Here is a 25248-nt window from a genome sequence, read left to right as displayed (position 1 = left end):
TCAGGGGCTGAAGAGATTAAGAGCTCAGTAATAAAGAGCACTGGCTGCTCTTCCAGGGAACCTGGGTTCAATTCCCAGCACCCATGTGGCAGCTCACGACCACCTAGAACCCCAGACTCTTTCTTCTTGCCTCTTCCAGCAATGTATGTATGTAGCACAATTACACATGCACAAGTAAAACATTTAATGTGCATGAAATAAAAATAGAAAAATCTTTTTAAAATGTACTTTCAACGGAGTGACTAGAGTCAGCCAGATCTTGCTAGGCAGACAAAGGGGAAGAGGGGCCATGACTAGGAAACAAAGATAGCAAACATGCAGCTAAGCCCTCCCTTGTATTTCTGACCACACACAAAAGTCTTCAGGCTTACCCTCCAGCCACTAGAGACTGTGGAGCAGTTTGACAAGGTCCTAAAGGTTCAAGGCCAGATCAGGACATGTTTACCCCCAAACTGTGGATCTATCAGCCTCTCTTCATTCAAATGGGCCAACCCTAAGCTCAGGGAGGAAGAGCCTTTGAAGACCCCCTCAAAGACTGGGAAATCCCCAGCTGCTGAGGAAAGGCCAGGCTTTGGCTTCCCAGTCTCTGTTCTGTGGGGCCTTTCTCTGCATGTGCCTTGTCCTGGGTTCCCTAGCCCATAACAAAAGCCTTTCTTTTAACCAGCTCATTCTGTGGTCTGTCTTGACATCTTTCCCTGCTGCTACTTGTTACACTTGATATTTGAAGTGGTGTTTGTTTTTCTTGACTTTTAATTCTTTAACTGACAGAGGGAAAGGGGAAAAAAATCCTACCAATAGCCCTAAACAGTAAGAAAGTGATGCTGGTGATGTTGGACCATGACTCAATGGCAATCAAGACGCATCTGCGGTGGGGATTTATAAACAGTACTGCACAGTGCCCCTACGCTGCTTGTTTCAAGACCTTTATCAATATAGAAGCACAAGGGGGAAGCAAGCACAACGTCAGTAAGATCTTACTAATGCTTCTCCCACGTACAAACTGTGACGTGGCCTGAAGATCGGACAGTGTATACTCTTACAGTCAGTCGGCATCACAGAGCCTAGATGTAGAAGAGTTAAGTACTCAGTTTGGTAGATAGATCTTCTACATTCAGAACAAATGCACAAAGAAAGGAGATTGCAGTAGTAGCGCCTGAGTTATCTTTAGCATGTAGAGCTTCCTGAGGAGAGGGGTCACGGGCAATGAGACTTCATCTCAGGCACTCTTGCCAGAAGCAAGAGTTTCATCCTAGCCTGACCTAGAAAAATCTGATGGAAGACAACAGGAAGCCTGAGCCGGAGAGCTCTGATCTGCTGTCAACCAGCTGCAGCAGGGAAACTGCCAAAATGCTGCAGTTACTGGGCAGCGCCCTGCAGAGCGTCTGGGAGGGGATTACCAGCCTGATCCTTGGTCCTCAGAGCCAGAAATGACTCAGACTTCACAAACAGCAAAGGCCTGCCAGGGAAAGTGACAGGCTAGGAAGGACTTCTCTCTGTTGCTGGTATCTCTTCCCCCTACTTGCTGTGGTGGCAGATTCTGGACAGTGTGCAGCCTGTGAGGTAATCTGAATTCCTTGGCAATCACCAAGTACCTGAATTCTTTCAAAACCACAGGAATCTAGCACAGAAAAGGTAAATACCCCACGGAGTCAGTGTTAATTAGCAAGCAAAGCTACTGAGCAAGGGCCCAGAGTTAGGGGAGGGAAGAAAGGAATTACAAATGATCTGGGGTCTTTACTGCCTTTCCACTGGGTAATATGACTGGCAAGGGCTTTGCTCTAAGAGACCTTTTCCGAGTCTTTTCCCACTTCTCTGACCTGGGTGCAGCCCTCAGTGTCCCCTGGGACATTTCATGAGCTGAGGCTACCTTTCGTTGAGTCACTGACAACTCACGTGGTTTCCAACTCAGTATCTTTTTAAAATAAATTCTTGTTTCAGTGCAAATTTGGCTATTAACTTTGTCTCAAAAGGGACTTTCTCAGGTCACTTACATCCCAGATTGGATCCTCCAACATTTGTATAATCCAGAACAAAGTCTCTTTGGATTCTATTTTTTGACACAAAAAATGGACCACCATCATTTTGGTGAGAACAATACCCTATCTCTGGAAACCCAATGTCTCCTTCCTAGAAGCAAGACAGCAACCTGCTTAGGGACTGTACAGCAGCAACCTGCATGGGGACTGTACAGCAGCAACCTGCATGGGGACTGTACAGCAGCAACCTGCATGGGGACTGTACAGCAGCAACCTGCATGGGGACTGTACAGCAGCAACCTGCATGGGGACTGTACAGCAGCAACCTGCTTAGGGACTGTACAGCAGCAACCTGCTTAGGGACTGTACAGCAGCAACCTGCTTAGGGACTGTACAGCAGCAACCTGCACAAGAAACCCACGGTAGCATACAGAGCAGAAGCACTACTACCAGGACCATGAGACAGCTGACTCAAGTGCCACATAGGCAATTTCATTTTCATATCTCTTCAATAATTTACTCACATATAAGAAACAGTGAGGCTGGACAGTGGTGGTGCACAGCTTTAATCCCAGCACTTGGGTGGCAGAGACAGGAGGATTTCTGAGTTCGAGGCCAGCCTGATCTACAGAGTGAGATTCAGGATAGCCAGGGCTACACAGAGAAACCCTGTCTAAAAAAAAAAAAAGAAAGAAAAAAGAAGAAAAGAAACAGTGAGAAGGGTCTGGAAAGATGAGCCAGGGGTTAACAGCACTTGTTAAGGATGTGGGTTCTATTCCTAGCACCCACATGACAGACAGTTCAGGCCATTTCTAGAGTTCAAGAGGACCTGAAGCCCTCCCTCCTCTGGCCTCTGCATGTACTGCACACATTTAGCATACCTACATATATATATGCAGGCAAACACTTCTACACATAAAATAAACAGTGAGTGGTCTGCTTTTTGTGTGAGTAAAACAAAGACAAATGAAAGCATTAACTTCTAATGAAACTAAGGTCTTTTTCTGGAAAAGGTCTAAAGGGGAAAGGAATTTACACAAAATAACCTCTATTTGACAATGCAGTGAACTTTATAATATGAACTTTCAATCTCCTAGCATTCATTTGAAGCTCCCAACATAAATGACAGGGTATAAAAGTCTAAAGAAGGAAACTAATTATTTTTGCCTCTAGGTCTGTCTCTTTAGTAAAGATTATGGTTTTCCTTCTAGTCTCAAAGTAAAGCAACCTGGTGATCTCATCCCAAGCTGATTACCTTCAGTTATGTCTACACAAAACACACGTGACCCAAGATTAGCAGAAGCTGCAGGTGCGGAGGAGCTGCAGACGGATGCTGGATGTAATGACACAGCTGAGCGCACTCTGAGGGCTGAAAGGCAAGTGAATGCCAAGATAAACAGTGACTATTTAGGCACACTGAAGAATCTACAGAGAACAGTGTACCTTGTATATCTGGAGCAAACAGCTCAAGATAATGCCATGTATATACCATCGAGAAGGATTTCACATCCACCTAGGTAAACCCACCAAAGACGTGAAAATGTTTCTTTTCCTTTTTTGGATCAATGTGGACCAAGTACTTAAAAAGCTATTTTCCTAACAGTAAGTCCACTGACCATATAAATGTGTGTCTGTACATGCATGTACATGCTACTTCCTGCTGGAAGCAACACAACTGTCACTAAATTAGTAGCTTCTGACATCTAATGCAACAGGTAGCCAGAATACTTGTTTATCTGCAGCAAACTGTAATGAATGCTAGTATTGCTCTCACTCTATGAGCATATGAACCATAAAGATAAAAACACTATGCAAAATTTTACTCAAGAGTGGGGGCTACTACAGTAGCAGAGTGCAGGTGAAACATCTTTAGAATATGATACAAATATATTGGCATGACACACTTGAGAAACAGTGTCATAAATAGCCCTCTCTCTTCCAGAAAACCACGCAGGACCAAGGCCAGAAACTGAGGTAGAGATGAGTGGAGGAAGGCTAGGGGGAAGCTCAGAGCCTCTAAGTATAAACCCTCAGTCCCAGCACCCGAGGCCCCAGAAGACGTCCAAGGATTTTACCGTCCCGCTCTTCCAGATAATATGGAAAGGAGGCTTTTAAAAAAAAATGTATGTTTGTCTTCTTTCTATGTATACTTCCAAGTACAGAAGCTCATATCCAGAAATGCTTTAGAAAATGCCTTCCCTGTGACAGTCCAATTGGAGCAAATAGTTCATGTGAGATGCTGGTCCAGGCCTTCATTCAACAACTGGGAAATGTTTTATTTTCTTCCTTCTTGAGTTTTCAAGGGACAAAAGGCCAGGACTATGGAGTTTCAGTAGCCCCCAGTGTCCTCAGGGCTCCAACTCATAAATCTTAGTTAAGAATATGACAGAACTTATAAGAGCTGTCATTGCCACCTAGAGGTGAAGGGAAGACATGGCTAAGCCAGCTAGAATCTTAGGCTAGTCCTCACTTGACTCCAAAACAAATTAGAAGTAGAAAACTCAGCTGTCACAGTTCAGTATGGCCTGTCAAAGCCGCTATCCATAACCAGGGCCTGGGGAGACTCTGGGAGGGCGGGGAGCCATCTGTTGTCTTCCTCACATAAACACAAATGGCCAGCCTTATTTTATTCATGTAGTCTCCATTTACAAAATCAATTTTCTAAAATCAGAAAAATGCACAGACTGTGACTTTCAGCTTATTATGTCTGCGCACAGATGCAAAGAACCCTTTTAGACTGCTGTAAACTATCCTATCAAAGCCATGAACAGGAGAACTTCAGAGCAAACTAGCCGATTTAAAAAAAAAAAAAAGTAAATGAAAGGCACACAAGAAAGTCACATACTTTTTAAAATAGCTTAGTGGATTTATGGAAACTGTTACCTGTAAGTCTTTGTGAGTATGGGAGACAAAATTTCAAGTTATTATAATTTAATTCTGTTTTCAGGCAGTACCTTAAAACCTACTAAGCATCACACACACACAAAAATTATATTCATAACCACATCAAAGTATATGACTGTATATCTGTATGTTAAGGGATGAAAGCCATGAATATCTCGTGAATAGGGGAAAACATGACCATTCAATGAGCTCCAATCCCTACCCAGTTCTACCATTAGGAGAACTCAGAAACCATTACCCCCTCAAATATGCAAATCTATTTCTTCTGCTGCAGAAAAGGCTGCAGGTTTTGCAGTTGCAAGGATTAACATAAGGACATGGTGTATGACAAGTAAATAAATGTGACTTCCTTCCCTTCCAGATCTGAAAAACATTACAACCTTTTTTAATATCCTAGGGCCCTCGTAACAACTCTCAGTGCATGAAGCTAGCCTGTGGCCTCTACACCTGAGGAAACTCGTGTCTCCACCTTGTGCAGCCCTGCAGGTGAAGATGTAGAGCACCAAGGCTGCTTTCTGTCATTTGAACCCACCTAGGTACACTCTATTTCCCTAAGTTGAACCTAACAGAAAGCAGCAGCCTGGTCTTAGAAACCTTTTTAACAGATCCACTCTATCAGATGCAGCCAATCCCTGTACCCAAGAAAGCTGCTTACCTAGCCAGTCCTTCCTCATAGAGATAGATGACAAGGGGATCATAGGAAGTCACGAGCACATAGAGGCGCACGTCAAACTTGAAATCTAGGAAGAAAGTTGGGTATCACAAGAAAAGCTAATTTCATCTGTTTTCTGTTACAAAGAACGGGACAACACAACCAGGAGCTATGAAGAATGAACAATCCTTACCACATAAAACACACACTGCACACATCTTGTATTTTGATCATACACTGGTATGCGGTATAGTCACTAAATACATACAGTATGATGTCGTAACATGGACCAAACACAGCTCCAAGGATGGAGTCATGTGACGATTTCTGAGTGCTTGTGAGACAATGCCAAGAAACCAAGAATCTTGTGACCTTAGTTTCTTCCAAAATCATGGAAATGTTCTTATATCATGCTTTGTGCCCCTTCCAGGTGTAGCAAATTGGAGTGAATTTACTGCAAATTATTCATTACAACTGTTTATTATTAGTTTATATGCCTCTAAGGAAAACCACATTTTTGCCACATGCAGTTTGCCTTTGTGCCTCTAACGCTTTGCTGATGTGATTCCTCTTAACCCTTAAGAGTATAAATTGTCTGATGCTCTGAATAAAGTTGGCTACTGCACACAGCTTTAGTCATCCTCATTTATTGGCTCCATTCTCCCAAGTCCCGCCACCATATAGAGCAATCAACAGTATAGTCTTCAGATGTTTCAGTTACTTGTTTCAGATAATATTCTAACAGTTTTTAGAGTATGTACATGCATGCACGTATGTATGCATTTCTTTGTGTACCTGTATGAGCAATATCTCTCTCCTACTATGAACTAATTTCAGTTTCAAAACGTAAAGACTGCTCCTCATGTCTAGAATAATGGGTACCAAAATGTCAGACCAGCTTTACGAGAGTTACTATAGAAGTAACTTTTCTTATAGAAAAGGCTACAGAGCTGAGGGAGCCAGCCCAATCTAGTGAAGAGTCAATCACAACTCACCATCTATTAGCAGGGGGTTGTTAATGTAACGGGAGACCAAGATGTTCTCTTCCAGGGAGATCTGGTTTGGCTGTTGAGTAAACAGAAAGGAATGAAAAGGGGGAAATTCTAAAATGTATAGTTGGTGGGTGGGGAAAGTTCTTTACCTTAGAAAAAAAAGATACTATGGAAAAATCTGTAATATTCAACTGGCCAGAGAGCATACCACTGTGGGTACCCAATTACAATGGGGAAAAATAAATTTACATAGCACCTCTCATAATAAATGCAGTTAAATAGCTTTCAAGATTTATATGCAAGGTATAAAATAGTTATTTGCCAAGAAAATAAGAGCTATTTAAAAATACGAAGTTGCTTCTTTTAAAATGTAAAGACCGATGGAAGTCTTAAAACACTGCACTATTGCCGACACACCTCTCGTTCAGTTGTTCTGGAAAGTCACAGATGCACAATGCAGCCTAGCATTCCCAGTGAAATGCAGTGGATGCTTGATTCACATAAAGACACTTGCTAAGCACCGTGTGTAAAGACTGAATTAGACTGTTTAAAGATCTCACCAACGGGGAAAAGTTGTTTACATAAGTAGTAGTGGGTACTGCCACACATGTGAGAAGCACCAAGCACACAGTGATGAAGAAAACAGATACATCTGTGCCCTCATGGAACTTCAGAGTCAGCAGCTCCTTCCCCCAAAGGCTTTACTGTTTCAGGTTAGAACAGCAACTCGGAGACTCTAAAGGGACACAGAGAAGCAGTTCCACAAACATAAGATGTCAAGCTGCCAAAAGGGCTGCTCTGCAGGGCTCTGAAGGAAAGGCCAGCTCTGGCCAGCAGAAGAGCAGGCACAGAGGCAAGCAGTGAGAGCCTCAGGCATGTATGTGCTGGGGGGAAAAGGAGGCCACTGCCACGTGCAAAGTCCAGCAGGAAGGAGGGAGGCAGACTCACAGGCCTGAGGCTAAAAGCTGTAACTAGGAACTTGCTCAAAGGGGTGGGAGAGAACTAGGAGGGAGGGAGCCCTCTGGCAGAGCAATTTGAATTGGCAAGGGAATCAAGACTGAATATGGTGGGAAGCAGGCAATTATTGCAGACTCCACACAGAGAAAGCAGTAAGATAAAGAAACCTCAAGCAGAACAACTGCATGTGTGATTAGACAGAAAGATCAGCTTCAAGTCAACCCAAAAGGGCAAGGGGCTCCTAACTGTAAATGGTAACAATAGCAATTATGAGACTAACTATTGTAGCTGCTTGGAAATGACTAGCAACAGTTGCAGAAATAATTACAATTTAATAGAGGTGCCTAGCATTTACTATGTGCCAAGAGCTGTTCTAAGCATGTCCCAAGTATTATTTTATCCCCACCCAACCCCAGGGGCAAATATACCACCATCCACATTCTACTGATGAGTGGGGAGGACCTGCTCTGCCACAGAGCTGTAAACACTATAGCATACGTACTGGTGCAGCACTGGAGCCTGGGCAGTGTCTCAGAGGTTTCACTTTTAAGCACTATTCATAGAGTTCCCCAAATTCTGGCACAAAATAACTGTCCCCCACAAACCCAAAAGTCTGAAACAAGACATTTTCTAGCCCAAATACCACTGCTGTCATCTCAAAGTCAGACCACAGCCTTGCCAGCATCTCTATGTATCCTATGAACACAATGGCATCAATATTCATTCATCCCTAATGAATTCCATCGCTCATCCCACTTCCTGATGCCCTTACACTTCTTGATACGTCTCTGACAAGTACTATCTCCATTGTGAGTCATCCAGTAGGTAAGACGGCATGAAGTCTCTAGAAAAGCAGTAAAGCTGCAGGCTGTGTTGCGGCCATGCAACACAGATGACTATAGATGAGTAGCAGCTGTAGGCTCCATCTGAGAAACACCTATGGACTACAACAGGACATAACTGGTACCCAGCTGTCCTGTGTGGTTCCACTCCACAACATAGCTAATGTCCATCCCTACTTCTTCTCTTCTACTTCCTAAAACTCTAGCCACTGAATTCTACATAACATAAACTTCTGTTCAAAGACTCTAGTACTTGCTCAGTTGTCTTTCCTCTCATTCCTATCTGCATAAGAAAAACTAATTGCTCACAAACTAAAGGAATATTTGAAAATGATTCCTTTGCCTGATATTATATTTTAAAGCCCAAGTAGTAAAAGTTTTTGTTATCCTTAAGAGTATTTCCTATTCACTAATCCTCAGTTAACTAAAGTTAAAAGTATTACCATTTCAAGGTAGAATTTCCACTCCAAGTAAATGAAGGCTAATGCAGGAATCAGAATTGCTATGGAAACTGGACATATACTTATTTTCCTAATTAGATCTTAAGATTCAAGCTTGAGGTGCTTGCTAAGTTACTGTAGGGTAGAAAGTGTTGTGGTTAAGAGTGGATACCCTGGAACCAGCTGGACCTCAGCTACCATCATGGCTCTACCACTTAGTAAGAAAACAGGAACTGTCATACAGAGTTCTTCTGAAAAGTAATACTAGTTAGTTCTATCTGGATTCAAGTGGGAGGTGCAGGGTAAATGCTCCTGAAGTATCAGTGGGTGCTGGGAGCAGAAGTGAACACCTTTAGTCCCAGCACTCAAAAGGCTGAGGCAGGTGAATTTCTTCAAGTTCTGGCTCTATATGGTGAGTTCTAGGTCAGGCAGGGCTACGTAGTGAAATCCTCTCATAAATGTCTCAAAAAGAAATCTCAGTTGTTATGGCTGCTACTGCACACGCAACAGGATCTATGTGGTTCTGACTTCTGCATTCCACAATTCCCTGCCACATGCCACATGCCAGAGCAATGCACTCCACTACAGGGAAGACACAGGAGAATTAGGAGATACAAACTATTACAGCCTCTCAAGAGGTTCTCAGTGGACACAGCCAGCACTGCCTAAATAACTGTCAAACAGGAAGAAACACAGAGAACATGAGACAAAAACATGCAAAGACATAAAAGCAAGAGAATGTGAGTTATATTCACAACGAGAGGGATGGAGAATATGACCTAAAAGTCTTTTGAACATCACAATCTCAGGATGTATATTAATAGAACCATGGATAACGGACGACACAGGGTGACTGAATTAGACCTCAATAGTAAAATCCATACCTTAATCAGAAAACACCAGGTCTTCCCCCACCTCAATTTGAATATCGTTAAGTTGGGAAAGTGTGGCATTTAGTCAGGTTATTGAAGAAGCTGGAGTTAAGAGCCCTGTTCCTTTAGCTGCATCTCTAGATAAGAGCACATCATTAGGAGCCCTGTCAACCAGCCCACAATGCTATCCTCAGGACTGCACAAAAGCGCCACTTTTCTTGCCTTTTTTCTGTTCCCTTCACAGTTAACAAAAAAAAAAAAAAAAAAAAAAAGTTGCTTTTGTGGACATTTTCCAGTAGGTTCTGACTACTACCAAACAGTTTTACTAATAGGTCTCCTATGCTTGTAAAAGGATAGGGAATGAAGTTTTTATTTGAACTACACATCTATGTCCAGCCCCCTGCCACAGTCCCTCCCCAACTCCTACAAGTTCTGCACAGACCCTCTGTCTTAGTGTTCTCTCTCTCCCTCCCCCTCAACCCTGGAAGAAAAGCAGGCAGCAGCCTTGGAAAGAGTTACTTCATCCAGTTGGCTAATGGGTCACATATTCCAGGGAAAGGATCCAGGTATGGAAAAGAAGGGATGGTTAAGGAGAGAAGAGAGGATTAACAGTGCAGTTTGTAGGTCTGGGTAAAAGGTGATAAAATTCCAGGTTCTGGGTGAAATGGGAATATGTTCCCAGTGCTGCCAGTTCCCCTTGTGCATGCTGGCATCTTCCCAGGCTTCTGTCTGGCACCTCCACTAAATACCTAAACGAATCAGATTCATTCCAAAGCTTCCCCAGTGGGGAGGGGAACTGGCAAAGGTGTAGTCAAGTACTTTGATCTATGCAGGGGGTCTCAAGGGATTGAACCCATGGAGATGTGGGAGGGAGAAAGAGACTCTTACATAAGCTGCCAAACGTACATTCCCTAAAGACAAGTCATTCATTCCCTTTATGAGCCTCAGCAAAGAGTTGGAGCAAGAGGTTCCCAGCTCCATTAAGGAAAGTTTAACTTTTCTATTCTTTATGATGTTAGCTTTAAAAGAACAAATCACTAGGCAAAAGATCATTCCAAAAGGAAAAAAAAAAAAAAAAAAAGCCCACATGTGCTGGGAATAGATCCTATTCTCTTTGACTCATGTCTAAGAAAATAAAAAGCAAACTTGAACCGTAGCTGACTCTCAATAGCAATTCCATTTGGCAGCTAAAACCCAAACCCAAACTAGCACCGTCCATGCAATTCAAACAACACTGTGCTCCTGGCAAGGAGCTAAAGGCAAGACTGTCAGATGGGAGCCTTATGCCAAGGTCACAGAGACAAGACAAAGCCAAGGCATACCATCATGTTTTATGCCACATGGGACCCAGGGTTAAGGGGCTCCAGGTAACAGAACTTGTGACTGGGGCCTGATGCTATAAAAGTGGCTCTGCCAGATTCAGAGTCTGTCCTTTTCCCAGGAAGAAAGGTCTGGCCATAATTTGTTTACTGTACAGTTCTGGATCCAGACTGAATCTAAGGACTTTCCAAAGTAAAAGACTTTTGAAAGTTCATTTCTGCACAATGTGAAAAAAATAACTGGGGAATTTAAGATGGAGTACTGACCACACACACACACATGATGTATCTATCCCAGCATTCCCTTCCAGAGCTCACTGGAAAGACAGAATATTTTCAAAAGAATTAAATAATAACAAAGGAGCCAGAATAGATCAAAAGTCTAAGTAAATCTTCAAAGACAGGGAGCAGATAAGATCAGGGTTTACAAAACAAAGACAAAGGGAACAAAGAGAGCCCCAGCCCCAAATACCAGGTAAGGAAGGTTCCCAAAGGGGCCACTGCAAGGGTCCAAGCTGGTAGCCAGCTTGAAAGTGGTCCAGCCTTAGAAAGTGGCAACAGGGACTCCTCAGAGCAATGAACACTGGCAAGCTCTGAGTGTGACTAAAAGAGCCTGCCTCAGGGAACATGGGAGAAGAGCAAAGATGTCAGATATCAATCTTGGGCCTCAAATAGGTACACATACACACATACACCCCACACACACTCACGCACCCACACAAGACACACAAATATATGCATACACCACATACAAACACACACACACACACACACGGAAATATAAACAGAGATGAAAAGAGGATTTTTCCCCAGAGTAAGGGAAAAATAGATTACAGTGACCACCAAATGTCTAGAAGGAAGAAAACCAAGTCTAAACTTACATACTGGTTAAGTTTCACAATCCTAATGCTGTAGTCTATTTCTACTAAGCTTAAATTTTTAATAAACTCATAAAGGAAGAAAAACTAAATCACAGTTATTAAAAAACAGTAATGTTATATAACTCTAAAATCTGAGAGCAAAAACTAATTAAACATAAGAGAGAGATTATGGAAGGAAGGGCAGGTAGAAGTAATATGGGTGTGAAAACGGAAAATGGGGAATTACCAAATACAACTAAGAATTTGAGAAAACAAGAAATATAAAATAACCATGTTATGGGAAATCCAATGAAACTTGAGTTGACATTTTATTTACTTTGTATCTATATTATTATTATTATTATTATTATTAGCTATTATTATTGTTGTGGTTCTGAGGCCGGAACCCTGAGTCTTGTGCATGGCTTCTTAGCATTCAACCATGCCCCTATCTGTATTAATTTTTAAAACAACATTTAACAGGGATTTTTGTCAAGAGTCTCGGCATCAGCAGCTTCTAGGAGGAAGAAGGCTGAGGGAGAGGAGCAGAAGGAGGGAAGAGCAAGAGAGAAAGAAGAAACAGTGGTAAAAGCTATCTTCTACTTAAAGCCTGAAGGGTGACAGCTGAGAGCTGACAACCCAACAGACACCTCGTCTATGCGGATACAAAAGCCTTCCCCAAAACCCATCCGACAAGTGCTACTTTGGCCGTGGGCTACTGCCAGCAGAGTGACCAACCAACCAACCGAAGGACAGCATACAGCTGGCCTCCACTCACTGCTGGACTCAGAGCAGAAGGAGGAAATACCTGCTCAAATCAGCACCAGGCCAGCAGTCCTCATACTTACATTGTTGATCAAGTAGACGCCCCGCCCCCTAGAAGAGGCCACTGGTTTTACTATCCAAGGTCCTCGGTCCTTTGAATATGAATCTGCTCAAAATATTGGGAGATAAAGAGGAAAGAGAAAAACAAAACAAAGAAAAGGAGGAGCATGAGTTTGTTATCTTAAACTGCAACAATCTCTTAGGTACCTAAAGAACCCCACTTCTCCAGATGGAGCGCAACAGTTACAATCACCTGGCTTTAGACTAGCCTTAAAAAGGGAAATGAGGCAGGAAAAACCCAAAGAGGAGGAAGGAGGAGGAGGAGAGCGCATCACTGGCCCAATTACCTTCCACTGTTTCCTCTTTCTTACATAAGGAGGGAAACAAAACGAGGTAAAATGTGAATGTTAGTCTGTTACCAAAAACAACCTTTGGGAACCTGAAAGTCATCTTTGTTAACTGAAGGACTGCCAGTAGACAGAGACAACTGAGGTGTTTACTACATCTCCAAATAGAGTTACTTCCTTTGAATAATTCTTCAGAGCTTATAAACCAGGAGGGACTTTAGGGCAGGGAAGCGTCAAGATTTATGAGTAGAAGGGGGTCTGTGCATTCACCAGCTTGAGCTCTGTTTTTAAGTATCTTTGGGTCATGAAAAGAAAAAGCAGAAAACTGACATGAGACTCCCTGGGGCACATGCATGACCTGGGGAGAAGCAGAGGACATGGATTTGCTGAGCGAAGCCACAGGAGCAAGAGAGCGGAGGCAGCATTCACTCTAGTCAGCCCCTCCTCCTCCTGATATCAGAGCCTGAAACACTATTCTGAAGGCTAAAGGGAAGGTAAGACTAAGGATTCTTGCTACTTTTCTTCTCTGAAAGGAGAGGGAGTATAAAGAGAGTCCAGGGAGTGAACGTGCCCTGGGCCTCGCAAACCACCTGGCTCTTCCACATCACAATAACATCATCTTACTCAGAACACAAAAGCATAAACTCAATAAAGTTCTCTCGAGGTTATGGTCTCTGGCTTGAATCATTAAGAGGCCAAGTGCTAGCACTTGTGTGTGTGTGCTAACCCCACCTTCACTCTTTCCACAAGAGAACACAAACTTCCCCAACCCTAGGCAGGGTCCCACCCTGGCCAACCTCGGGACCTCTTAGCAGTCAAGCACTAGCAACAACCCCCCAGCACCGCATCTTCCCAGACCACATGCCCACCTCTTCATCCCTCTCCTCTCAGCAGAAGCTAAATGTCTCTCTTATGCCCCAAACAGGAACTTGACTTTATTAGTATTACAAACCCTTCATTCAGGTTTACCTTTAGGGAGACCAGGGGTACCGTTGTCCACCTTTCCCATCTACCCTTGCCTTTCCCTGGATGCAACTGAACAGACTCAGCAGTACAAGGAAAAGCTTCTAGACACTGAATATGTTTACAACTGTATCCTCAGCTGGGGGTGGACAGAGTGGCGCACGCCTTTAGTCCAGCACTCAGGAGGCAGAGGCAAGTAGATCTCTGCATTTCAGGCCAGCCTGGTCTACAAGTTTCAAGACAGCCAGGGCTACACAGAGAAACCCTGTCTTTGGGGGAAAAGGGGAGGGGGGAGGGGGAGGAAGGAGAAGGAGAAGGAGAAGGAGAAGGAGAAGGAGAAGGAGAAGGAGGAGGAGGAGGAGGAGGAGGAGGAGGAGGAGGAGGAGGAGAAGAAGGAGAAGGAGAAGGAGAAGGAGGAGGAGAAGGAGGAGGAGAAGGAGGAGGAAGGAGAAGGAGGAGGAGGAGGAGGAGGAGGAGGAGGAGAATTGTTTCCTCTAGCAGTGTTGACAAGAGCGTGGAACACGTCCAGGAGCTGGAAACATGCCTCAGCAGCTAAGAACACGAGCTAAGCACAGAGGATCCAGCTGATTCCCAGCACCCTTGTTGGGCAGCTCACAACCTCGTGTAACTCCTACTCCAGGGGATCTTCTTCTGTCCAATTCAGACACCTACACACACTTGGCATTCACACACACATATATTCTCTCTCTCTCTCTCTCTCTCTCTCTCTCTCTCTCTCTCTCTCTCTCTCACCACACACACATACACACTCTTTAAAAATCCCACATTGTACATATATATGAAGTTATCCTGTGCTGTGCTAAAAAGGGGAGAGATTAATTAAATCTGCTCTATCATATCTATATGAGGAGCTGCAGTTTGCAAATAAATTATGAAAGGCCGGGCCATTATCGATATTGATTTTGTAAGAAGTGCAAGCTCCGTTGTAAGAGCTCAACTCTGCTGTCGGAGCTTGAGAACAGATAATAGACAAACACAGGGCAGCGGCCCTGTTCCCATGAAGCCTTATTTATGCTCTCAATTTCATGTCATTTCCACACGCCACAAATTTACAGTCATCTTGACTTCAACCATTAGAAAATGTAAAAAGCAGGCTGGAAAGGTGGCTCAGTGGTTAAGAGCACTGGCTGCTCTTCCAGAGATTCTGAGTTCAATTCCCAGCAACCACACGGTGGCTCACAACCATATGTAATGGGATCTGATGATTTCTTCTGGTGTACATGCAGACAGATATACCAAAAACAAATAAATAAATCTAAGAGAAAAAAGACAAAATATAAAAAACATTCTTAGCTCACAGCGATGTCTGCAAACAGGCAGAGACTAAATGACTCAAAGGCCATATTTCCAGGTACCTGATTAACACGAGAACCTTCAACAAACACAGTCAATGATAACATTGTTAATTAACAGATGTAGAAGGATCTGTGGAAAAGAAGAGAGAATAGCTAGTGTGCAAGTCTCAGTCCCACACCCATTCAGGCTGTCTGCCAGGAAATGCCAAGAATCTCTTTAGAAAGACAAGCACTGGTGAGTCCTGAGGAGAGAGCTGAGAGGGCAAAGAGTCTTCTTCCCTGATTACGGTCTCATTGAGTTTTACACCATGGAAATGCATTACTCTGTCGAAGAATATAATTTAGATCACATTAAAATAGTACCCTAGAAGAAAGGTGTATAGTTCCACATGAGAAAACGTTAAATCTAAGAGAAATGAGGCCACTGAACACAAACTATATATATATCATTCTTTGATGATCTCCTGCAGCTCTCTGAGGAAGCAATGAGAGAGGGAGTGTGTGCTTTGAATGGAACATGTCCCACACAGGCTCAGTGAGAACACCTGGTCCCCAGCTGGTGGCACTGGGAGGAAAAGTCCTAGAAACCACCTTAAAGAGGTGGAGCTTCCCAAAGGAAGTGGATCACTGGGGGTGGGCCTCGAGGCTTTATAGCCCAGCCCCACTTCCTGTTCACTCTTTACTTCCTGCATGTAGATGCAATGTGACCAACCAGTCTCCCCAGCATGCTGGCCTATATCCCCTGGAAGTAGAAGACAGAATCACCCTTTCTCCCTTTACTGCTTTTGCAGAGGATTTTATCACAGCAGAAGAGAAGCTATGACAAGAAGCTATTAATATAAAAGAAAATAATAATACGTTTTCTAGGTACTATGCATTCATTCATTCATTCATTCATTCATTCAAAGCCTGTTACATTTCTAATCTGCCCAGTAGTCTCTAGAGGTGGATACACAGCAGTAAGACAGTCTTCTCCCTCACAGAGGAGGCTAGCAGACAGACAGACAAACAAGCTCTTACAGACACTGAGAGTTATGAAGTAGGAGAGTATATAAAGAAGACAACCAAAGCTGTCTGAAGACAGCACCTTCCACAGATGCTGCTGAAAACTCACTTTCAGAAAAGGGCATGTGTACCTAGATGTAGCATCGCCACTGGCATGCTGGTCAGTCAGCCCTGCTTTGTGAGCTCCTAGTTTGGGCTGCAGAGGAAGCTTGGCAGCCACAAACTTCCTTAGCATGTACAGGATCCTGTGTTCAATCCTCAGGACTGCAAGGAGTACTTTTTTTTTTTTTTTAACTAAAAAAAAAAAAAAAAAAAAAAGAAAGAAAGAAAGAATTCTATTTCTGGTATTTAATTCCTGGCATGTCCTATGAGTCCCAACGTCAGGAGTCATCTTCAATGCTGGCATTTTTATACTGATTTGTGGTATTTCGAAACAAAGATCTATTTCTTTTGCAACTATTTTTAAAAAAATGAGCAAGAAGCAAGAAAAATCGGAGGCAAAGGCAGGGCATGGGTCAGAGCAGTGTGCTTGGATCAAGACATCATAGACAACTCTGACAAGCCTTCCACCACCTTCCAGTCCCTGCTGCAGTGTGTGCTGTACATTGGAAAGAACACTGGATAGGAGCAGGAGCACTGGCTGCTTCTCAGATGTGAAGAGGCCATTAATTAGATAGTGTTCTTCAAAATGAGGAATTCTGTCTCATTTCTAAGATATCTTATAAAATTAAGGTCTTAGAATATACTATCTGCACTGTTCTGAGTCCCTCCAATAACTACATGAAACTCCAATTTTGTCCATGCCTCAGAACTATTTCTCAGTGTCTTAGTCAGGGTTTCTATTCCTGCACAAACATCATGACCAAGAAGCAAGTTGGGGAGGGAAGGGTTTATTCAGCTTACAATTCCACACTGCTGTTTATCACCAAGGAAGTCAGAACTAGAACTCAAGCAGGTCAGGAAGCAGGAGCTGATGCAGAGGCCATTTGGGGGGGGGGGGGGGGGAGGTTCTTTACTGGCTTGCTTCCCCTGGCTTGCTCAACCTGCTCCCTTATAGAATCACTACCAGCCCAAAGATGGCACCATCCACAAGGGGACCTCCCCTTGATCACTAATTGAGAAAATGCCTTACAGCTGGATCTCATGGAGGCATTTCCCCAACTGAAGCTCCCTTCTCTCCAGCTGTGTCAAGTTGACACAAAACCAGCCAGTACACTCAGCCTCCATCCCAGGTAGCGATACCACAGAGCACAGCTCCAGGAAGATGCTCAGCCTGTCTCTATGCTGCCGCCCTAGTCTTTCTTGTCATTTCCCTCTTCCTACCTAAAATCATCTGCTTGAAGAAAATGGCTGGAGTGAGCAAAAGGTCCTTAGGCAGGGGTCTCTTGGGTCACAGACCCACAGTTCTACTAAACATTTAACTGGAAATAGGGCACCGAGAACCTGGAAGAGTGTGTGCTGTGCACCCCAAGTTCTACTCATTTATGACTCAGAGCAGTTCAGGGGTCCCCCAGGCTTTCACATCTCTGGCTATAGTGACTGGCTTCTGGGTTCAATCTCTTCACAAACCTAAGACTTTTTCTTATTATGACAAAAGCCCATCTTCTCAGTACCTCTGAAAAGCTTCGCAGTCAGCAGTGAGCCTCCTTCCCTCCCTCCTTCCAGGGGAGCGGCTCCTCTGGTGCAGGAGCCGCTGCCTCTTCAGAGCCCTGTGTTTCCTTCCACCCTACCTCCTCACACTTGCCCCTTCTCATGGTCATGGTTGCCATTCACACTTGGCCACATGCCCTGCACTCTTGAATCTTCCTCTATCCCACCTACTGAGTCAGGCTCTGGCCTGAGGGAAGAGCTGGAAACAACCCAGTCACTCACCCAGGCCTGGGAAGTTAAGTTCCATGAGGCCAAAGAAGAATCCATGTGAGAACAAGGTGTCGGCCACGTCTTCCTGTTGCTTATAACTTTAATTTTTTTCAAAATGAAATCCTATTTTTAATGAGGGCTCTTAAATGCTTTAACCTCCCTTCTAGCCCACCACCCACCAGAGGTAGTGGGAAAGAAAGGATACGGGGAAGTAAGCCTGCTTAGAAATGGTTCTTTGTAATGACTCCCATCTGTGCTGTCTGGAAATGAGCAGCACAGGTTACAGGTCAGCGGGGGCAGCTCGACCCACGGACATGTTAGGTAGAGTAAAGATAGCAAACAGCATTAGCAGCCGTGACACTACCTAGCAGAGAAAGCCAGGCCTGGCTTGAGTCAGCAGGAGGTCCGAGGAGGGGCACTGTGCCTCTCAGCGAAGCGAAGCCTCAAGACAGACAAGCATTTTACAGCTAGCTCTGTAAGCAAGCCTAGCTCAGCCTCAGGCACTGTCTTTTTTTTTTTTTTTTTTTTGGTTTTCGAGACAGGGTTTCTCTGTGTAGCCCTGGCTGTCCTGAAACTCACTCTGTAGACCAGGCTGGCCTCGAACTCAAAAATCTGCCTGCCTCTGCCTCCCGAGTGCTGGGATTAAAGGTGTGCGCCCCAGGCGTGAGTCTTTTTTCTACGCCCTCCAAACATCACGTGTCCTCCACGTGCCTTGCCTCGGCACCTGTCTTGCCTCAGCCCGCGAGTGTCTCAGCTGACATCACTCTGCCAATCAGCCGCAGTCAGGGGAAGCAGCAAGAAACAGCAGCCCATCACCAGAAGTGTTTTAATGCATTTCTCTCTCTCTGGCGTCCCAACAAATGCAGCTCAACTACACAATGTAAGGCGGACCAAAGCATCTGTGTCGTTAGCAACGAATCACGTGCCCTTTCACGAGCTTGCTGGAGCACGACACCCTCTCTCTTCTGTCTAGTACATCGAAATGTTTCTTCCCAAATCTGCCTTAGCCTTTCACCTGTGTCCGCTTCAATGAAACATATCCGGAGTCACATGTTTGCCTCAGCAAAACTCCATCCAACTTTCCAAAGAACCCTTAAGTTTCCACTTCAGTTACTTACCTGCAGTTCAACCAACATTCAGACTCCAATGGATGCCTATATGTATTTTTATTAGATACCTATGTATATTTCTTATACCTATTTATATTTTTTATTAGTATAAACTTAAAAGGAAAAAAAAAAGTCTGTGACTGATATCACCAAACTCTTTTTTTTTTGTTGTTGGTTTTTTTTTTGTTTTTCGAGACAGGGTTTCTCTGTATAGCCCTGGCTGTCCTGGAACTCATTTTGTAGACCAGGCTGGCCTCGAACTCAGAAATCCGCCTGCCTCTGCCTCTGCCTCTGCCTCTGCCTCTGCCTCTGCCTCTCTGCCTCTCTGCCTCTGCCTCTCTGCCTCTGCCTCTCTGCCTCTGCCTCTCTGCCTCTGCCTCTCTGCCTCTGCCTCTCTGCCTCTGCCTCTGCGCCTCTGCCTCTGCGCCTCTGCCTCTGCGCCTCTGCCTCTGCGCCTCTGCCTCTGCGCCTCTGCCTCTGCGCCTCTGCCTCTGCGCCTCTGCCTCTGCGCCTCTGCCTCTGCGCCTCTGCCTCTGCCCCTCTGCCTCTGCCTCTGCCTCTGCCTCTGCCTCTGCCTCTGCCTCTGCCTCTGCCTCTGCCTCTGCCTCTGCCTCTGCCTCTGCCTCTGCCTCTGCCTCCCGAGTGCTGGGATTAAAGGCTTCACCAAACTCTTAACATCAAAAGTAGCATCCTTTAGTCCCAGCACTTGGGAGGCAGAGGCCAGCCTGAGCTACAAAGCCAGTCCTATCGAGGCCAGCTGGAAATACATAGTGAAACCCTGTCTTAAAAGGTAAACAAGCAAGGACAAGTTTTAAAAAGACATGATTCTCGCTCCCCAAAGAACACAAGTCCAAAAGTCAGCAAGAATGTAAAAATGTGAAGTGGGAAAAAGATGCCAACAAGGAAATATGCAGTTCACAGACACAGGGACAACATACACTGACTCTCAACAACGGAGAGATAACTGGGCAAAAATGCCCAAGATGTCATGTGCCTGGATGACACTACTATGTTCTTACATAAATTATCACTGTCATCCTATGAAAAGTAGACACAGCACATCCAAATACAAATCATTTAAATTTTATGTCTATAACTGTTCTTAGTAGTAGAGCATAATTTTTCAAAGACATGGCAAGCCCCAGTTAGCTGTAAGATCAGCAATCTCGAAGTAACTATGCCTCAAGTTCAGATGCTGGAGCACTCTCAGTGAAGCACTTACTACAGAATTCTGCATACTCAGCTGGCAGGAGAAAGGTCTGCGGGAGGATGTGGAATGCTTTGAATCCATGAGTGTGCTGCATCCGAATGATGTTTTTGTACAGTCGGTCCTTGCGGGTTAGTTCATAAGACCTGAAAAGCAAGAAAGTTGTGCTATTTCAGTGAGCTACACCTACAAAGTTGTCACCACATGTGAGGCCCTCATGGCCAGAGTTCTGAAGCAGTTTCTGAAGACAGCAGATTACCCCAGACCTGTCATGCTGCTGCTCTAATAGTCCTTACTAGACACATAGACGCATCCTTTCCACTGAGCACGGCACATCTCAGCTTTATCTCCACTGAATGTATCCATCAATACTTTACTCTTTTATGTGCTCAGTCACAGGTTGTGGTGTGGATATACCACAGTTGGTTTATTCACCAGCTGAAGAACATCTGGATTATTTCCAGTTTAGGGGAGACTGTGAATAAGGCTGCTCGAAAGCACTTACACATAGATTTGTATATAAACATCAAGTTTTATGCAAACATTTCCATCTCCAAGTTGCTGGCCTGCTATGTAGTTTACCTAGTTGCATTAGATATCTATTGCTAAATAATCAACAACCCCCAAAATGGCAGCTTAAAATAGTAGTTTGCATCTATGATGTTACATAGTTGCTGTGGCCAGCTGTGTGGGATGAAAGAACTGGGTAGTTCTGCCTCAGCCAGCTGATGAGGCTCAAGTCCAGATGTGTGCCTACACTGCCATCATCAGGCCTGATCAGGATAGAGCATGCACTTCACAGGACGCTCACAGGTATGGAGCCTACCAAGGAGGCTGCAGACTGTCATGTCGTGCTGCTGGCTTCTACGCCCACTGATCCAAGAAAGAGGTTGTAATGTCTATGATGACCAAGTCTCCAAAATGACACACCATCACTTGTGTCACATCCCATTTGTTAGAAGCAAATTACTAAGTCTGGTTGACAATCAAGAACAGATTTAGCTCAATCTTTGAAGGCACTGTCAAAGAATTTACAGACACATTTCACAATCACCACAGACTTATATGCTTAACTTTACAAGAACTGCCAGTGGTTATTCTGAGAATACTGGAAAAACAGGCTCAGTTTCTGCCACCATATTCTGAGATGTACAGGAAATACCAAAGCCTCTTCCTAGTCTCCACTCAGCTCCACATAACTTCTCAGCATTTTTGATACCAGCTGGGTCAGGAATTGCTTTCCCACCACCAGCAAGCAATGCCAGTGCAGATACTACTGAGTGTCCTCAAGTCACTGTCTACCAGGACGTGGTATCAGATCCTTCAGGATGAAGGCTCAGTCCCCAAGGCTGACCCTAGTTCCAAGCAGCAGACTGTTGTAGCTGTGCTTCTGACCAGCTAACCCAAGACCTTTTCTCTGGGTCCAATGTTTTACTCAAGTGGATCACAGAACACACATACTGGTTGACAGTAAAGGATATTACAAAGAACACAGATAAAGAGACATGATCGGGATGCCACGTGGAGGAAGGAGTACAGAGCTGCCAGCCCTCTTTCCATCACTGTACCTGCCAGGACCTCTACATGTTCAGCCATCTAGTCAGTCCTTTGGGGCTATAATGAAAGCATCACTAAGTAGGTATAACTGATTAAGTCTCTGGTCACTGGTGAACATGTTAAAACTTCAGCCTCGCCCTGCTTCTTAAAGGTTGAGTGGCAGACTGAAACTCCAACCCTCTTACTAGGACTTAAGACTTTGCTAGGACCTGTGACCATCCTGAAACTACTAGGCCCTGCCAGTCACCACGCAAACCATTAGCATTTGAAAGACACACTGGTTATGTCACAGACTCTAGAAACAAAAATCAAGAGACTGGGATCAAGACCAATAGATACCTGGCAGTTTCTAGGTATCCAAGGTGACTGAACCATCTGCCCTTCTATTAGCAATGTGCTAGCATGCTAGTCACCATGCACCTGGCTTTCAGAAGCGCCTGGTGTAAGCTAACTTCTAAAGCCACTTTAATAGGTATATTCAGTACCATATGGTTTTAATTTATATTCCACTAATGCCTAATGATGTTGACTATCTTTAACTGACCACACGTACATTTTCCTTGACACATCTATTTAGTTTTCCCTATTTTGCTAAATTTGATTTGCTAAATACATATACACACATATATTTATGTGTATACACCCACGTGCATAGATAGATAGATAGATAGATAGATAGACTAAATCTTTGGTATTGTATTCACTAACTCTTTTTTCCATTTTTAAAACTACTGAGTTATCAGAGACTGTGATAGACTTTGGATACAAACCCTTATTTAATCAGATGCAGGTTTATAACTACTTCTCCAGTCTATGGTTTGTTTTCTCACTCTCTTAAAGTCTTTCCACTCTGGAGAAGGCCCTTGTGTTTTTATCCTTTTTTGCACCAAGCTTTGTTCCATCTAAGAAACCTCTGTCTAAGCAAATTCCATCAAAACCTCCTTTGTACAGGTTTGTGTTTTGAATTTACACCTATGATCTTTATTCCAAATGTTTTATTTATTTTTTTATCATATGTAAGTATACTGTAGCTGTTTTCAGACACCAGGAGAGGGAATCAGGTCTTGTTACAGATGGTTGTGAGCCACCATGTGGTTGCTGGGATTTGAACTCAGGACCTCCAGAAGAGCAGTCAGTGCTCTTAACCGCTGAGCCATCTCTCCAGCCCCAAGTGGTTTTTTTAAGATTTATTTTATGTGTATGAGTACACTATAGCTGTCTTCAGCCACACCAGAAGATTCCATTATAGATGGTTGTGAGCCACCATGTGGTTTCTCAGGACCTTTGGAAAAGCAGCCAGTGCTCGTAACTGCTGAGCATCTCTCCAGCCCCTTCCCTCCCCCCGAGCCCCCCCACTCCGCAAATGGATTTTTAAAAACCTGACTTAAAAGTATAAAATCTATGCAAAAACAGCTTTAAATATAAATAAAAAAAATGTTTTAAGCCTGACTTTTATAAATATGCTCAAATTTTCAGACTGAAAGAATTAAAATTGTAAGGTTCTACCTCACAGAGCTACAGCATGAGACCCTGTCCCAAAATAAACAGACACTAAATGACCTGTCATTAAAAGTAAGGGCCTATGAGTTGACAGCCAGACTATGCTATCTTTCACGTTTGTTTAAAACAAATGGAAACCATCATCATATAGGAAGGTAGTGTTAAGCTAGAGTCTGATATCAATTTGTTTGTTGTATCTTTGGAATCCTAATTTATTTATTTAGTTTGTTTGTTTGAGACAGGGTCTCATATAGTCTAAGCGGGCATTGACTTGTTCTGTAGCCAAGGCTGGCATAAACTTCTCATCCTCCTGCTGCAATGTCCCAAGTGTAAGGACTATAAGCATGTGTCATGTAATCCTCCTGCTTGTGTGTCCCAAGTGGAAGGACTATAAACGTGCTATCACACTCCGATTGGAGCCCTGAAACACTTTATGCTCAAGGAAAATGTACCATATTAAGACATGAGTTGAATCATTCTTTAATAGAAATGAAAACAACAGTGAGAGGAAAGGTGAGAGGCAGATAACATCCACATAGGGTGCTGTGAACAGCCTCAATTTTAGGAAAGAGAATTAGAAACTATCTCTTTAAAAACTTGCACATCTCTAAAGCCCTTGAAGAGTCTATACCTCGCAGGCATATGAACACCACAGTCTCAAGTGTGGGCTACGGCACTTCCTGAGTTGTTGTTTCTTCTTCTTCTTCTTCTTCTTCTTCTTCTTCTTCTTCTTCTTCTTCTTCTTCTTCTTCTTCTTCTTCTTCTTCTTCTTCTTCTTCTTCTATTTTCCCCCTAAGAACACTAAATCTCTCCACTGGCTACACATTCTGACGACAGCTACCTTTAACCCTACAAAGCACCCGGAGGAGCATTACCTGGGGAAGTGATTAACCTTTTGTGCTTCAGAGAGGGTTCGAAGTAAGAACGGTTTTAGGTGGGATCCTGTCCACATCAAATTATAGTCAGTGCTGCTCGGGTGAACCTAGGCACAAAAGACACATGGAAAACAAACAAACAAAATCAGCAGCAGCCTGTCTCCGGAGAAGCAAGGGCAGAGAGTCAGTGGTTTCTCATCTACATAGGCCTCTCACATGGCCCAGTTACTACACAAGCCTATTACTGCAGCAGAGTAATAGCTTACTATAGCAAACAAGATGACAAGGGTTAAAGAAGGGAAGGTGAGGGAGAGCTCAAACCCAAAGAACAAATCAACCCTGTACAAGTCAATAGTCTCTTAGCACACTTACATATCAAAGCATGCTCAAAACTGAACCCCACACTCCATTTTCTCAGACCTCCCTTATGTGCTTGTAGATCATAACTAAAGCCAAATCCATAGAGATGACCCAGCAGCTAGGAGTATGTACTGTTCTTGCAAAGAGCACTTGCTAGCATCTCCCCTGGGTGGCTCAACAACCACCTACAACCCCAGCTGCACGAGCTGCTGGTACCTCTGGCTTCTATGGGCACCTACAGTCCCATGCACCATCCCATACACAAATGGGTAACCAAAAATTACAACAGTAAATATAAGAAAAAATTTAAGCCTTGGGTTTTCTTTATTCATTCATTAGAAACCATTTGTCCATTCATTATTAATTGTGTACTCTGTCCATACAATACTCTAGGACAATGGCAAATGCTGGAGACAGAAAAGCACCAAGCAGGACATTAAACACTATGAGTGTCCCCTATTGATACCAACCTAGAATAAGCAACTAGCAAGCAGGCTTTCAGCAGTAGGG

General features: G+C 43.8%; 1 protein-coding gene across 11 annotated transcripts in view; it reads right to left on the bottom strand.

Annotated features, from left to right (window-relative positions):
* Ttll5 (tubulin tyrosine ligase like 5) overlaps positions 1 to 25248 on the bottom strand; it is a 238267-nt gene that overhangs the window by 193663 nt on the left and 19356 nt on the right. For 10 of the 11 annotated variants that reach the window (XR_015045248.1, XM_029484762.2, XM_021178935.3 and 7 more), the window contains exons 5-9: positions 24379 to 24485; positions 20462 to 20592; positions 12663 to 12745; positions 6528 to 6597; positions 5536 to 5620 (exon numbers count right to left, since the gene is read on the bottom strand). Coding sequence is in view for 10 of the 11 variants with exons in the window: in XM_029484762.2 (XP_029340622.1) it covers positions 5536 to 5620; positions 6528 to 6597; positions 12663 to 12745; positions 20462 to 20592; positions 24379 to 24485 (476 nt within the window). In the remaining variant the exon portion in view is untranslated. The remainder of the gene's footprint in view (positions 1 to 5535; positions 5621 to 6527; positions 6598 to 12662; positions 12746 to 20461; positions 20593 to 24378; positions 24486 to 25248) is intronic. The other variant, XM_085830563.1, reaches the window with a different exon arrangement.

The sequence above is a fragment of the Mus caroli genome, unplaced genomic scaffold (assembly GCF_978045245.1).
Source record: "Mus caroli unplaced genomic scaffold, Mus_caroli_1 scaffold_14, whole genome shotgun sequence".
Classification (NCBI taxonomy): Eukaryota; Metazoa; Chordata; class Mammalia; order Rodentia; family Muridae; genus Mus; species Mus caroli.
This window is presented reverse-complemented; position numbering and strand designations above follow the sequence as displayed.